Source organism: Thunnus maccoyii, chromosome 10, assembly GCF_910596095.1.
Source record: "Thunnus maccoyii chromosome 10, fThuMac1.1, whole genome shotgun sequence".
In the NCBI taxonomy this organism is placed as follows: Eukaryota; Metazoa; Chordata; class Actinopteri; order Scombriformes; family Scombridae; genus Thunnus; species Thunnus maccoyii.
Genome location: NC_056542.1, coordinates 15,773,951 through 15,788,751, shown reverse-complemented (window position 1 = coordinate 15,788,751; position 14,801 = coordinate 15,773,951). Strand labels below are relative to the sequence as shown.

General features: G+C 41.7%; 2 protein-coding genes and 1 long non-coding RNA gene across 9 annotated transcripts; 2 read left to right on the top strand and 1 right to left on the bottom strand.

The window, feature by feature from the left end:
* Positions 1 to 59: 59 nt before the first annotated feature.
* Positions 60 to 7,959, top strand: fam189b (family with sequence similarity 189 member B). Of its 6 annotated transcripts, XM_042424675.1 has the most exons (16): positions 654 to 961; positions 1,154 to 1,284; positions 1,535 to 1,807; positions 1,908 to 1,964; positions 2,767 to 2,874; positions 3,036 to 3,152; positions 3,288 to 3,395; positions 3,542 to 3,702; positions 3,853 to 3,952; positions 4,060 to 4,132; positions 4,946 to 5,243; positions 5,364 to 5,725; positions 5,809 to 5,850; positions 6,788 to 6,963; positions 7,094 to 7,240; positions 7,403 to 7,959. In XM_042424675.1, the coding sequence occupies exons 2-16, from the start codon at positions 1,264 to 1,266 to the stop codon at positions 7,655 to 7,657; spliced, it is 2,298 nt and encodes a 765-aa protein (XP_042280609.1). In that variant the 5' UTR covers positions 654 to 961; positions 1,154 to 1,263; the 3' UTR covers positions 7,658 to 7,959. The 6 variants fall into 6 exon arrangements, with proteins under 6 accessions (XP_042280613.1, XP_042280612.1, XP_042280609.1 ...); XM_042424679.1 differs by lacking the exons at positions 654 to 961; positions 1,154 to 1,284 and adding an exon at positions 60 to 471 and having other exon boundaries at positions 1,563 to 1,807; XM_042424678.1 differs by lacking the exons at positions 654 to 961; positions 1,154 to 1,284 and adding an exon at positions 60 to 471.
* On the bottom strand, positions 6,777 to 8,044 carry LOC121906028. The gene is made up of 3 exons (XR_006098517.1): positions 7,954 to 8,044; positions 7,544 to 7,651; positions 6,777 to 6,841 (listed from the first exon to the last, which is right to left on the bottom strand). It is a non-coding gene; the product is annotated as an uncharacterized LOC121906028 (long non-coding RNA).
* Positions 8,045 to 9,821: 1,777 nt separating this feature from the next.
* fdps (farnesyl diphosphate synthase (farnesyl pyrophosphate synthetase, dimethylallyltranstransferase, geranyltranstransferase)) lies at positions 9,822 to 14,424 on the top strand. 2 transcript variants are annotated; one of them, XM_042424117.1, is made up of 10 exons: positions 9,822 to 9,995; positions 10,386 to 10,538; positions 10,631 to 10,771; positions 11,210 to 11,290; positions 11,402 to 11,524; positions 11,608 to 11,696; positions 11,822 to 11,894; positions 12,097 to 12,174; positions 12,300 to 12,434; positions 13,630 to 14,424. In XM_042424117.1, exons 1-10 carry the CDS (start codon positions 9,993 to 9,995, stop codon positions 13,828 to 13,830), a joined length of 1,077 nt encoding a protein of 358 aa, XP_042280051.1. In that variant the 5' UTR covers positions 9,822 to 9,992; the 3' UTR covers positions 13,831 to 14,424. The 2 variants fall into 2 exon arrangements, with proteins under 2 accessions (XP_042280051.1, XP_042280050.1); XM_042424116.1 differs by lacking the exon at positions 9,822 to 9,995 and having other exon boundaries at positions 10,108 to 10,538.
* The last annotated feature ends 377 nt before the right edge of the window (positions 14,425 to 14,801 follow it).

The window sequence follows — 14,801 nt, the reverse complement described above, 5'->3', positions numbered from 1 at the left end:
GAAAGGAGACATGTCTACTAACAGACACACTGCTGGTTATTTTGTAGATAAAACCAGGCACCTATAGGACACTCGTTCCCTCTACTAGGACCCCATGTTGCCTTGTTTTTAACTACTGTCCTCCCAACACAACGGCCAGTATAGTTTGTTGTTTTGTTTTTTTTTTCTCACTGCTGCAGCAGCAGGAGCTGCAGCCTGTCGCTAGGCAACCGCCCCTCCTTCGCAGCATCAGCACCACGACGGTGTGCGCGCGCTCTGCCGCATCTTCAAGTTGCCTGCACGTTTTGCGTGCCTTGTCATCACGTATAGGGCAGGTTTCGGTTTGCAAACACGATACATTTCTTTCCAGAGTCGGAGCTCCGCCGAGGAACAGAAAAAAAAACGCAGGAGCAGGAGAGGAAAGACAGGAGGGACAAATAAAAAGAAGAAAATCAAACTTGGACAAATTTAAATATGTTATCCTGGATATAGGTAGGCTATAGGATATGTTGTTATGTTCATGTGACGTCTGGTGGGAGGCTGTGAGGTAAACGTCCGGGATACATACACATACACAAACACACGGGCTGAACGGGATGCCCGCGTGACTGCAGGGAGGGAAGAGGCAGTGGAGGAGGAGGGGGGGGTGGGGGGGTCTAGGTGCGTGTGGACCACCGCAAAACCCCCGAGGTGGAGTTATCAAAGCTCGAACCCCGCGAGGAAAGATTCATCCCAGCCCGGCTGCTATTTTTGGTGCAGTTTGAAAATCGATGGAAGATATTTATTTCCTGTTCATGTCGAGGTAATTAGTCTCGCTTCCCGAACGAACTGATCTGATCTTGGGCTTTGATCCCCACACCGTCTTTTCTTCCGTGACAGCATGAGGACCTAACAGAAGGTCGCGAGAGGGGAGCGCGCATGTTCGGATGATGCTCTTCCTGACCGGACACGCGAACTGACCGGCTCGTATCATCTCTGCTGGGTTTGAAACAAACGAGTCATCAGCTGTTTTATTCGGGATGCTTTAGAATTTGCGGCCTGCTCGGGTCTCGAGTTACCGCAATGCCACTGGCGAGAGGAGGGAGAGGAGGGAGCAGAAAAAAGGAAATGAGTATAACAAAAATGTACAGTTTGCTAAAAACTAGCCCAGTTTTTGTGCTTGTGTTTTAATCAGGAAACGACTGAGCAGGAGAATGGTATAGACTGCTATAGTATTGGCTATAATGGCCTGTGAACTGCATTGGGTGAAAGAGACACTGTATTGACTGAAGCAGTCTTTGTATCATGGCTGAAATGTCAAATGAGGTGAGTACGGTGGCTGTGAGTGTGTAGTGGCTGCTCAATTCTCAACTTTCTGCTGACAAAGTTCTTGGACTCACTGACGGGACTATAGTGCACACCATGGGGCATTGCGCAGAAACTATGGCACCTGCCAGTGGAGAGCTTGGTGCATAATTGTGACAGAGTGGAGCTCTCATGCCAGAATTTATGTCTCTCCCTCTTCTACTCTCCTCTGCATCTACCAACACAGCTGAACTTTGTTTTATGATCCCAGAGTAAGCGTCAAACCTCCCCAAACACAGAAGAGCCTAACATGCCTTCGCCGTCAGACTCCAGCAGCGTGGCTTCAGCCTCGGGGTCTCGAGGCTGGTCAGACAGCCGCCGTGGCATGTCAGGCCGGGGGCCTGGTGGTGCACGGCTGCTCCTGTACCTGGGGCTGTGCCACCTGGGCCTGGGGGCCATGGTCCTGGCCTTCTCTTTCACCAGCATGGCCTTCACCTCCTCAGCACGTGTGAGGCAGTCCTGCCCGTTTTGGGCTGGATTCTTTGTAAGTATGAAATTGACTGACAACAACATACACTATTAAGAATATAACAACAGAGATCTTAAATTGCGTGTTGTCTTGTGCATGTGTACTCTGTTTCCAGGTGGTGGCATCAGGGATCGTTGGAATAATCTCATGGAGGAGACCTTTAACGCTGGTGGTGTGTATATTTTCATCTGATGCTTACTATCCTTTAAATGTCAAACAGTGTGACATGGAGCAAGACTGGATTAGCAAAAAGGCAAGCAGGGCCCCAAGACATACAGGGGCCCTCCAAAAGCCAGAGGTTCACTTTGTGTCAACCACTGAATTTTTTTTTGGAACATATACAACTAGCATGATACAAACTCAAGTGAAAGCTTGAGAAAATCCCACCACAAGGTCAATTTAGTTACCATTCATCATATCATAAAGTCTTCATGAGCAGATGGAGTTTGCCCAGTTAGATTTTAAATTTTCTTATTTTTTGGAGCACTTTAAGGACTTATTGTCCATGTGGGCTTCAAATCTGAGGTTCAGAGTTCATTCTTGACATGGGAAACAGCAGTTGAAAACTGATAGGGCCTTAAAATGGTTCTTATATTATTTCCTAATTTTGGAGCACTTTTTAGATGGGACCTCTGTGTAGTTGTAAAACACATTTTTTTATATTATTTTTACATATTCTGTAAACTTACTACAAACTAGCATAAGTCAGACAAAGCAAAACTGAGTGTGTGTGTCTGTCTCCTAGTGGGTTAATCTGGCCATGCCACGAAGGGAAAAAAAGTTTGTAGTTTTTTGTCCATCCAAAAACGAAATTAGGTATTTTCACTTATTAGTACCTCCTCTCTGATCTAAAGAATACGTATCAGTGAAACTGACTGTAGTCTTTGTTTGGGAGATTACAACTCTCAGTTCTCCATGTCACATGTCTCGTCACCCTGCTCTGAATCAAACCTTGGCTCTGTGCTCCTCCACAGGTGTCACTGTTCATGCTGCTGTCTGCAGTATGTGTTATCCTCAGTCTGGCCGGCTCAATGCTCTCCTGTCAGAATGCACAGATGGTCAAGTCTATGCTCACCTGCCAGGTACACAACGTTATGCAAGTGTTGTCTTCTGCCTCATGCTGAAACGCCCTTCAAGCCAGATGCATGGGGGATGTGCTAGGAATAGTTTTGTTAAAAGGATATGTTTTTAGTGTACAGATGAGTAATTTACACCAGTTCTCTGTATTTGGGAATGTGTGTAGGTGGAGGATAAACACTGTGTGTGTTGTGCACCCAGTCACTCTTGCTCCATCACAGAGGAGGAGACCCTAGTGCTCTACCCGAATACTGATTGCCACTCAGTCAGACGTCAGCTGAAGGTGGGTAGAACATTATCTATACTGGAGACCCAATTTGAACATAAAATTTTACTTATTCCTACAACTTAGTCAAAAAAAAAATGCCTATACGTAGTCGTAGAATTTTGAGTTTTCTGAATGCATATTGCTCTACAGGACCTTTTGTTCAGTGCATGTGGTCTCAGCATTCTTTCCACCATCATCTGCACTCTGTCCACTGTGACCTGCAGTATCCACATATTCTCCTTGGACCTTGTGCACCTGGTGAGCAAAGACACAGCACATTCTACATTTAATTTACAAATGAAAAGTACTCAGCAAAAGAACCACACTTCTGCCTTAAGCTAAAAATGTTGTACCCCTATTCCCCTCTGTTGTATGATTTTGATGTGTCTCCTCTCCCCGCCTAGTTGGCACCACATCGCTCTCGCTCCGTCAACCCAGAATGCACTACTCCTCAGGACGCCTTCCTGACCAACATCATGGACTTTGAGGAGTTTGTTCCACCCATCCCTCCGCCCCCCTACTATCCTCCTGAGTACACCTGCAGCTCTGAGACAGACGCTCAGAGGTACCAAAAGCTGAAAAACAAGCACTTTATATGTATTATCATACATCCACAAAACACTCTTGTGCAGTATGTGATAATCATGCACTTGCATCATCAGAATATGGACACTTTTGACAGAACTGACTTCGATGTTTTTGTATTTACTCGTAGCATCACCTATAATGGCTCCATGGAGAGCCCTGTTCCTCTCTACCCCACTGATTGCCCTCCTCCTTATGAAGCTGTGATGGGACAAAGAGCTGTCAGCCAGGTGAGCATGAGTATAGATGTAATGGTGTGTGTCTGTGTCTGAGTGCTTGTGTGTTAGTGTGATGTATCTGGTGACCATGCTGATCCTTGTCTACTGTGACTGTCAAGGCAACAATGTTTGACCCCCATGGCACTGAGCTGTCTGGAGAGAGAGGAACGTCCACTGCCTTCAGCGGAGAGGGTGAGAAAACATCACATGTTTTTACAGATCCACTTGTGCTTGATGAAAGAAGTAGTGTTATTATGGTTTTGTAGTTTAAAAAAAGCTGTTGGTACTACCAATGATTTGTTAAGCACTATAATCAATTACTTTATCAACCGAAAATCCAGTCAGTGCTGTGTTTCTCTTTTTTATCCTGTAAAATTAACACTTTTTTGGGTATTGGACTGTTGGTCAGACAAAATAAGCATTTTGAAGACATCATCTTAGATCTTGGAGATTATGATGACTGTATTTTAGAAATTTCTTACATTTTATAGACCAAATAATAAACAGAATCATTGATGATGAAAATAACCGTTGAATGTGAGACTGAATGTAGATGTGACATTTATTTGCTACAATGTTTAAATTTGAAATACCAATAATGCCCCCAATCTCAATCCAAACTGTGAAAAATGCTCATTTTAAAAAGGTAAACATCATGTTGGAAGGACATTTGGAGATTTTGTTGTGCTTTTGGGCACTGTGACAAAGTCTAAACTCATTTTCTGTATTAGATTAGACAATAGTTTAAATTCTATCTATATTTTAAGATGTGTTAATAAAAAGAATGAAATGTTGCTCATCTAAAAGACATGTCTTCATGAGTTTGAAATGAGCATTAAAAGTTAATTAAAGTAAGTTATGGTGTACTTTAAGGGGATAGACAAAATTAAGTAAAATAAAAAAATAAGAAGAAGAAACACAACATTTTATCTTTCAAACTTGTCAAACAATGTTCTACTTAAAGTTTGGCCTTGATAATGAAGAATTACCATTTTATTTCTTTAGTGTCCATGGACAGTGGCTCTCTGCTGATGTCAGAGATCGTGGACATCCCCGATGATTCCTCCCCTTCCGAGGACTCCTGTCTGATGGAGGTGGGAGTGAGGCCCCAGGGAGAGAAGTACAACAGGTCTGCTGGTGAGGGGGGAGAAATGGGAGATGGAGGGGAGTACATCAGCTTCCGTGGTCCCCCGTCCCAAACACCAGAGAGTCCACTGGCAGGAGGACCCAGAGCCAGGCGCTTTCTCAGAGGAGAGAGGTCCAACTCCTGCTCTTCACCCAGCACAGCTACCACCACATACAGGTGAGGACAAACATACATAGTGCCACATAATATTGTAAGGTCTCAAATTTTCAATATAACAAGGGAGAAGTGTTCTATATCCACAAATATTATTTTGTGCTCTCCCGTTTTGTCCTTCAGGTCTCCAGTATTGCGTCGCCAGGCCATGCTAGCTAGTAGCTGCTCCCAGCTGGAAGCAATAGGGGGCTCCACCTCTCAACAGCGATCCTCCATCCCAGAGATTCGAATTCGCCCTTCCACTCCTTCACGCCAAGGAGCTGGCCTCGACTCCTCTGCTCCCCCCACTTCCTCCTCCTCAGCTGCCAGTGAGCAGGCTGGTGGTCAGGGTAACGGGCCGGCCCTCCCACGTCAACCTTTGTACCTTCGACGAAGGGCTGGAAAGAGTGAGAAAGATGGAGAGAATGTGAGAAGGGATAGCGAAGGGTTCCTACGCCTCGTGAGGTCACACAGTGAGCCAGGCCTCGGCTCCTCCACTGATACAAGTAATTAGGACCCCAACATGAAAACATGTCTTACCTTACTATTTCTGCTTTCATAACTTCTTATTGTGTCTCCTCTTCTTCAGTTGACTTTGGCTCAGGAGGCAGCAAGGCATCTACAGACACGGGTAAGACTTGTTATCTAAAGGGCTTTAAGATGTTATTCTCTCATCTCTCAATGGTCTAAAACGTTCAGGGTTTAAATCTTGCTCACAGCCTTTGTTGCTTGTTGCCACTGCCTCTTTCTTCTCTTGTGTCTCTTGTCAGATTTGACTGTCTAATTGGGCATGAAGCCCAAAAGAAAACACTTCTAAGTTGTTTTTAGAAGATACAATTCAACAAATGTGCAGTTAATGGCCATCATTTATCAAACTGTGTTAGACACTAGAGCAGATTTAAGCACCAGCGGAGACATGCAAATCTGTCTACATGTGCATGTGATTTATGAAACTGCTCGACAACTTCTAAATTAGCCATGATTTGATTCCATTGATAAATTAGATTACGTTGTGTGGGAAAATGATGTGCTTCACCAGTTCATTTTGTTTTTCAAATGATACACCCTGATTTCTAAAGGATTACACAGCAATGTCTGAATATAGTACCTCACATGCAGCATATCATGAAACAGCAAAATATCTTCCACGGTTACTGGACTTTACTGCAGGAGTCACCCTACATGAACCTTCTTCTTTGAGACTTTAAGTAGCATGAGATATGCTGTTTAATTTATTACATTTTAAAACTTAAAAAATATTCCCTTATTCTTTGTTGCAGTGTATGAGGACAGTCTTGCAAGTAACAAGTCAAACAGTGTTTTACACACTGCGGAAAATGTAAACTTCTTTGAAATGGCTTGTTATTTTGGCCGGGGTTCTCCCTAAAGTTAGATTTGAGCATCAATATCTGTCAATAAAAAAATAGAAAATATGCAAATTGATTTCTCATATTCTTCTAGTTTTTTTACTCACCTCTCCATTAGACCAACTTTGGGTCATAACAGTATTAAAACTTGACAAATGAGCCCAAAATCTTTCTCTTTTTTTCTGACTCCATCTCCCAAAGGTCCATCCTCTGAGGCTTATCTGCTGCCCCGCACCTCTCTGCCTCCTGCTGCAGCTTTGCCAAGGAAAGAAAACATGAAATCAGATGCTACCGGGGTGCAGGTTCCCTCCAAACCTCCACCCACCTCCCCAATGCGTTTACCTAAAGATTGCCACCGTTCCCTTGGGGACCTTAAGGTTAGTCTGAAAATTGTTGATAAATGATACAGGAAGAATAAACACTAAAATATAAAATAGTATGGTATGTGACTTTTGTTTGTTTGACTTATTCCTTCTTTATCTTTACTGATTTTTTTCTGTCCTTCAGGTGACTCGTGTTCTGATGGCTCGCTTCTTGCAGCGCTCTAAACGCAACCTTGCGCCCTCCTCCGAGCATGTTGGGGGCACAATACCGGGGCCTAAGAGGAGGAGTGGTGCTGAGGGTGCTGCCACCAACCACCTGCCCTTGGAACAAGTATGACAATAAATTCTCTTAACTTAACTAATCTTAACTAATTTTATTTATTCTCTCTTAGATTTAAAATATTATTTCACATCTCCTCTTACACTAAACTATATGTCCAGATCACTACATCAGTCATTTGTGTAAATTTCTGCTTGATAAAATCATCTTTAGGTTTTGCGGAACCCTTGGAGTACCAGCCGAGGACCCCCCAACCATCATTCCCATCACCCTCATCACCGTGGACACCACCATTCCCATAGTGACAGTCGACACAACCGGCATCACAGCAGCCGGGCCCCAGAGGGGATCCACCTGCGCAGCTGTGGAGATTTAAGCTCCTCCTCCTCAGTGTCACTACTGCGATTAGTGACGCCTCATCTGCCGCATGGGTCATCAGGAGCTCTCTACTCAGAGTCTGCACTGTGAGGAGGAGAGGAAAATGAAAGAGGGATGGAGGAAGAAAATAAGGCGCAAGCAAGAGCTTGTAAGGAAAAAGGCAGGTTAATGATAAGGATTTAGTTTAGCGGAGTCATCTAGCACTGAAATTTTGAAAGTCTTCCCTCCTTTTTCTCTTTGTCAACTCAGTTTCCTGAAGCCTTATGGCCTTATTCAGTGGTGCTCTTCATCACTCTGAACATCAAGCCAGAGTTCACTCTTACTTCACTGTTCATCAGTAGTGAGATGGTAACTAGATGCTTATTTCTAGCCAGAGACCAACGTACCAGAAGCATCGACACTGCTTTATTCTTCACTCCGTCCCTCACAGTCCTCATCTGGAAACATCTTTTCCTCAAGACTGGAGACAGAACTCTTCTAGCATTCATGCTACAACAACCACTTAGTGTACATTCAGTCTATTACATAATAATGGGTTGCAATATGCTTCTGGCCCTTTTGTAAATTGCTATTCATCCACAGGATGGCTCAGGTGGAGTGATCATGAAAATCCCTTATTTTGTCTTCCATTAAAAAAAAAAAAAAATCATAATAGACTATCCACACATAGCTAGCTGAGTATAATGTAAGATAAACAGATGGGGGTGTATATGAGGACAAATGCTTTCACATGGAAAACCCTTTACTGAGTTTTGTCTTTTTTCTTCTTGCAATTGAGATGATGACTTTCTCCACGCCTTTGTCCACCTCCACATTGGCCTTCAATGAAAGGCAGCCAGCATTTCTAACACTGACATTAATGCACGCCACAGACACATGCTCAGCCTTTTGAAATGTATTCTCTGTGGGTGGCCTCCGATGGTTTGATTTGCGTATGTATGCATGTTTTGCTGCAGCCTCCCGAATACAGCAGGAAATCTTGTGCATTAGATCCTGACCGTCTGTGTAACTAAGTAACATGTCCTCAGAATGTCTTAATCTGCATGTTTTGACAATGCTTCTTACTTTTTTTCTCTTGCACCCAAGACTTATGATAATAGCCATTTGAAACGTGTTTGTGTTAAAAGATAGATGAAAGGGAAGGTCAGAGTCAAAGATAGGCAGCATTCCCAAAGTTTTCTACCAGATGGCTCCAAACATGCCTCTGCATCCTAATTTGATTTTAATAGGGTTTGAAAATGCTTCATGTGTGCAGGCCTATCTGTGACATCGGCTAAAGCAGCCTGATCCTGTATGATAAATAGGTGTAAATTGCACTGTGACTCTGATGACATGAAGAGTCTCTCGCCATAAATGTACAGACTTAGTTGTTATGAGGTCAGGCTTCACATTATGTGTTGGCAGCAGTTGTGGGAGGGTGGTTAAATGAAAAAAAAAAAAGCCTCAGGCTGCTGACACTCTGGTGATAGTGAACATTATAGGTCTGGCAGCTCTGGATATGGGATTTTGAAGTGTATAAATATATGTGTGTGTCAGATTGGAGTTTTTTTCTTTGGAAAGTCTTTTTGATGTGCTCACCAAGTGATGATAATTGGCTCCATATTGGTAAAGGCACATTTTGGATACACTCATATGTAACTAATTTTAAAGATTTACACACATACACACTTAGCCTGCACACAGATACAGGCACACTCATACACCCCCTTATTAAGGCACTAAGTTTCTACCTCCTGTCTTGCATTATTTATTTGAAGAAATGTATATCTGTATGGCAGGCTTAACAGGATACAGCCTTGAAACCTGAATAATAAATGTATCTAAATATGACACCTATTCCAGATCTTAAATGCAGTGTCAATGGCAAAACTTTCAATGCAAGTTATGTATTTCAACATATGAAATAAATGATAGACATAAAATAAAAATACCTATACTGATGTTTTGTACATATTATAAAGGGCAAAATTACAGACTATAACGAAAGGTGGGTATTATTTTTCTTTTTCTCTGTTCCTTTTTTTTCTACTTTTATCAGTGAAACTACAATTATAGTAGCTGAGGCTCATTCATAGGTTCACTAATCTCCCCACTCCACTCAAACCCCGCCTCTTTTCAAATCCTATTGGTCAACCAGTGTGAAAGCCCATCCTGGTTCGATGCGGCCGACCAATGAAAATGCTCAATGTCAAATGGAGCCTTCCGAAGCCACGCCCACATGCACCACTCGCAAGGGACGTTGGGAACCTTAGTCCTGCTGCCATGTAATAAAACGGACAGCGGCGTGACTGCGAACTACAATCAGCACATCCTGGATTCAGGAGACGTTCACAGACTTTAAGTTTGACAGCAAGTCGCAAAAACAGAAGAGAGACGATTTCGCCGTATTATACTAAACAGTTTAGGATAAGCGGACAGTATAATTATGGTAAGTAAAGGCATGTGTGTGAATAAAAAATATTTATATTTGGTGTGCTATAGCTAGCGTTGACAACAGACTGGATGTGGGAAATTAATGTAAGCTAACGTCAGCCAACGCTCCTTTTCATGACAGGGGAACTTGTGCGATAATAATAGTGTTTCACCTTTCTTAATCCTTGCTCTTCTTTGCTAACTGTAACTGATACCTGTTACGGTCAAACAAGTTTGATCAGCTAGTTTCCGGTTTGGTCGGGACACTCGGACGGTTGTTATGGGAATGAGACGCCTGCTAAGCTTGCTCATTAATGCTCAAAGAATGGTCAGGACCGTGTTCTTTACCGTCCCTCCGTTTAAGTTTAAAAATAGTACATCTCTACTTTGCACGTCGTCTTTCCAGGGTGATAGCATTTGCAACGGGACGCACGGAGGAAAGGCGCTGCAGTCAGACGCTCAGCTGTTTGAAGCCCAGTTTGACGAGCTAGTGGCGGAGCTGACAGAGAGAGACCTCACGGATCATGTGCTGGCTGATGCCCTGAACAGGTTGAGAGAGGTATGTTGTCTTGTCTCTTGCAGTCATGTCATGGGCTGTTTCGGCCACTTAAAGTGAATCGTCCCTCCCATCTTTTTTTCCCCCCACCTCAGGTTTTGGTGTACAATGCTCCTGGAGGCAAGAGGAACAGAGGCCTGTCTGTGATTGGCTCATTGCGGGAGCTTCTGCCACCCGCTCAGCTCACCCAGGACACCGTACAGCGGGCTCTGTTGGTTGGCTGGTGCATTGAATTGGTGAGTTATGATATGTCATGGCTTGTGAAAGGATAAGTCTGGAAATATTATTGTCATAAATCTCATTAAAAAGACCAAAAAGGAGCTGTGAATTTATCCTATAAACAAGTTTTGTCTGTATGTCCAAAGTCTGGTGTAGCCTTTTCCTCCATAGACCTGCATTACTGTCCAAAAATAATTAAAAACTCATCAATAACCCACGCTGTTGCAATAGACGAATGATCCTTCATTACAGTGAAAAGAGGTCTTGTAGCTTAAGCACAAGAAAGAGATCTGGCTTCATAAAATTAGGTTGTTATGTGCAGCCTAACACAATGCTAAAACTTCAGACAAGGAAAGGCTCAGAGTGACTGTTGTGAAGACATCAGTTCACACTTAGAAAAGATGTCACACTCCATGTGCTATGTGTTACAGCTGCGTCTCTTGTGTTGTTTGTAGCTTCAGGCATTTTTCCTCGTGGCTGATGATATTATGGATGCATCTGTGACTCGGAGAGGACAACCCTGCTGGTACAAGAAGGTGAGACTTGACATATTCCAAATCGCTTTTTTTGTAGTGTGGTAAATAATTTTTCACTTGTTAATGGTGTTACTCAGTGTCTCATGTAAATCTTGTCTGTTTGTCTTAAAGGATGGAATAGGTCTGGATGCCATCAATGATGGGTTTCTCTTGGAAGGGTCAATCTACAGACTACTTCGCAGACACTGCAGGGATCAGCCCTACTATGTCCACCTACTTGAGCTATTTACTGAGGTACTATAGATTTGATTTGAAGAAAAAGACACACACACTCATACACACATACAGTATTCTTATTGTAACTCTGTTTATTTCAGACATCTTTCCAGACAGAGCTCGGCCAAGCTCTGGACCTCATGACGGCTCCACCTGGTCAGATTGACCTCAATAGATTCACCATGGAGAGGTAAGGAAGCAAGGGCATGAAGAGAAAAGGGAGGCACCTCATACACAGTTGTAAAATTAAATCTATAAAGTAATTTTACAGAGAAAAATGTTGTTTACATTTACATTTCTATCTTTGTCTTACAGGTATAAAGCTATTGTAAAATATAAGACTGCCTTCTACTCCTTTTACCTCCCAGTGGCAGCAGCAATGTACATGGTGAGTGTGTTTATATCATAAATTTGAACACATAACAGTAGGAACTGATAGGCATCATGGTGGTGATAACACTAAAAGGTTGGCAGCATGCATAAATACATGCTGCCAGTGCTGTAAATGTGCAGCCTTTACAGCTGGGACAGTCTTGACAGGGAAAATAAAATATACTCTTCCTTAAAATGATTTTATCATATCTTTGTAGGCTGGAATTGTGAGTGAAGAAGAACACAATAATGCCAAACACATCTTACTTGAGATGGGAGAGTTCTTCCAAATACAGGTAATTACTTTTACTCGTCAACAACGATCTTATTCAAATTCACCAGCTGCACATATTGAATAATATGTTGCAGGCGACATTGTGTCGAACAGTGTTAATAATCACCAAGTGTATTTCATTTGCAGGATGATTACCTAGACTGTTACGGAGACCCTGCTGTGACTGGAAAGATTGGTACAGACATCCAGGATAACAAATGCAGCTGGCTGGTAGTGACGGCCATGGAAGTCATGACTCCTGAACAGAGAGTGGAGCTGGAGGTGGGACTTCATATAACAAGCCTTTCAATTTGAATACCTCAAATATGTACTGATATTATGTGGCTGTAAACCATGTGCAGAGAGATATGCAAGGATTCTTTGGCTGGAGGGCATTTATACATGAAACTAAAGAAGTGTGGTATTACAATGTACTGTATATTTACAAGTAAGGGCTGCAACTAATGGTTATCTTCATTATTTATTAATCTGATGATTATTTTCTTAATTTATTGATTAGTTGTTTGGTCTGTAAAATGTCAGAAAACTGTGAAAAATGTCAATCACAATTTCCCAAAGGCCAACGTGACGTCCTCAATTGTTTTCTTTTGTTCCGACCAGCAGTTCACAACCCAAACATTTTCAGTTTAATCTCATAGAGGAATATAGAAACTGGCATTTTTTCATAAAAAATTAATCAAACGATAAATCGGTTGTCAAAAGACTTGCTGATTAATTTTCTGTTAACGAAAGAATTAATGAATCATTGCAGCTCTATTTAAAATGCAGGTTTTATGCACTGTTTCCTTCACAAAATGTCAGAGGCATAGAAGCATAAAAAATTGCATGCTTTGCATAATTAATTATATACAATTGTAGTGCCACACATTTAAAATTGAGCATTGGCCCAATGACACGTTCTCTGATAAATAAATATCAATGCTAATGCTTTGGATTTAATTAAGGCATCGGATAAATGTGTGTTGGGTTTTGTTTGTTTGTTTTTTACCACATTAAGAAATTGTGGTGGTTGTACGCAAGAGTTTAGCCAAAGTGGTTCTTGATGTGACATTAACTAACCATACATTTTTCTGGTGTGTTATTGGCTGTTTTTCTTTTAAAAGAGAGAATTAGTGTTGATGGTCAATCACATTTTCCAGATATTTAATACTTTTTCTACTATATTTTTACCTAAAACATCATTCAATAATACAAACAAAAGTGCAAATGTAATCAAGACTTTGCATCAATAGAAACTTTGCTATTCATCACCCCCAGAAAAAAATTGCTTCTGAGAACAATCAAACTGTATTTGCTGCCCTTTTATTTATGGTTCTTATCCTTCTGTCTCCTCAATGTTTGTGGAGGCTTCTAGTCTCACCTTTTTTTTTTTTTTTTTTTTTTTTTTTTAAAGGTGCTACAGTCACTTGCTAGTACATTAGTCAAAGTTCATTTCATTTTTTAATCTCCTCCTCAGGCATGTTACGGACGCCATGATGATGCCAGTGTGGAAAAGGTCAAAGCTCTGTACAACACCCTGCAAATGCCAACACTGTACCACAACTATGAAGATGAGAGCTACCAGCGGCTACAGAAGCTCATCGCATGTCACGCTCAAAACCTTCCTCACTCAGTTTTCCTCAACTTTGCCAAGAAAATCTACAAGAGGAACAAGTGAGAAAGAATGATGGTCTCTGGAAGTTATATAAACTGTGTCAGGTACATCAGCCCGGTCCCCCTTTTGACTCTTGTCATGATGCACAGATTAACTTTAGGAGTGGGACGAGGCTCTGACTACAGCAGCATGGCCCGAACACGACTGTGATATTTAGAAATCCTGCAGGCAGTTTTGTTTTTACTTTTCAGTGATTCGTAAATATTTGGTTGTGAATGTTATCGAATAGTCTGTCTTTTGCTCCTTGTTATCTATTTATTGAACCTAGCGCATTATGTACAGTCTCTCCACTCATTTCTCTACTGAGGAGGAATGATGTCGTTATGGATTACACACACGGATTGTTTTAAATAGCTCACTTTGTTAAAAGAATGTATGGCAGGATGAGGCTACAAATGAAATTGTCAAACTAGTTTTGATCCTGTAGGAATAGATTTATTAATTGATTAGGGGCCAAAAAGGACAGTGCATGTATGACGTAAGATGCATCCAGGCACAGGACAGAACATAGGCTTTCTTAATTCCATATATTTTTATATTGCTGCTATAAAGTCTGTACTGGCCTGAATTTTAATAAAAAAAAATACATGACTAGTATTTTGTGTGTCTCTATTTCATCCTCTTGATATCTAGTTGTTTTTGTGTAGCTTCTGTTTGAGGTTTAGGTTAAGTTTTTTCCAAGTCTATGTTCTATTCACATGCCCATATGTGCACTGAAATAGCACATTGTAATTGTTCTTGCAGTTTATACTGGATGGGAAAAAGTGTGTTGTATGCTAAACTTCAACTGTGGGTATCCTTCAAAGTTACATGTTTTTTTTTAGAATAAATTCATTTGGTTTCCCATGAGTGTTTCCTTGCAGAGCTGTGGTGGAGGGATAGTAACACAAAGAAGGAATTTTGCTCAAAAAAGACTCAGATACGCCCACTTGATTCGTCAAACTCAGACTGCTGACGCCTCATAATTCCTTCAG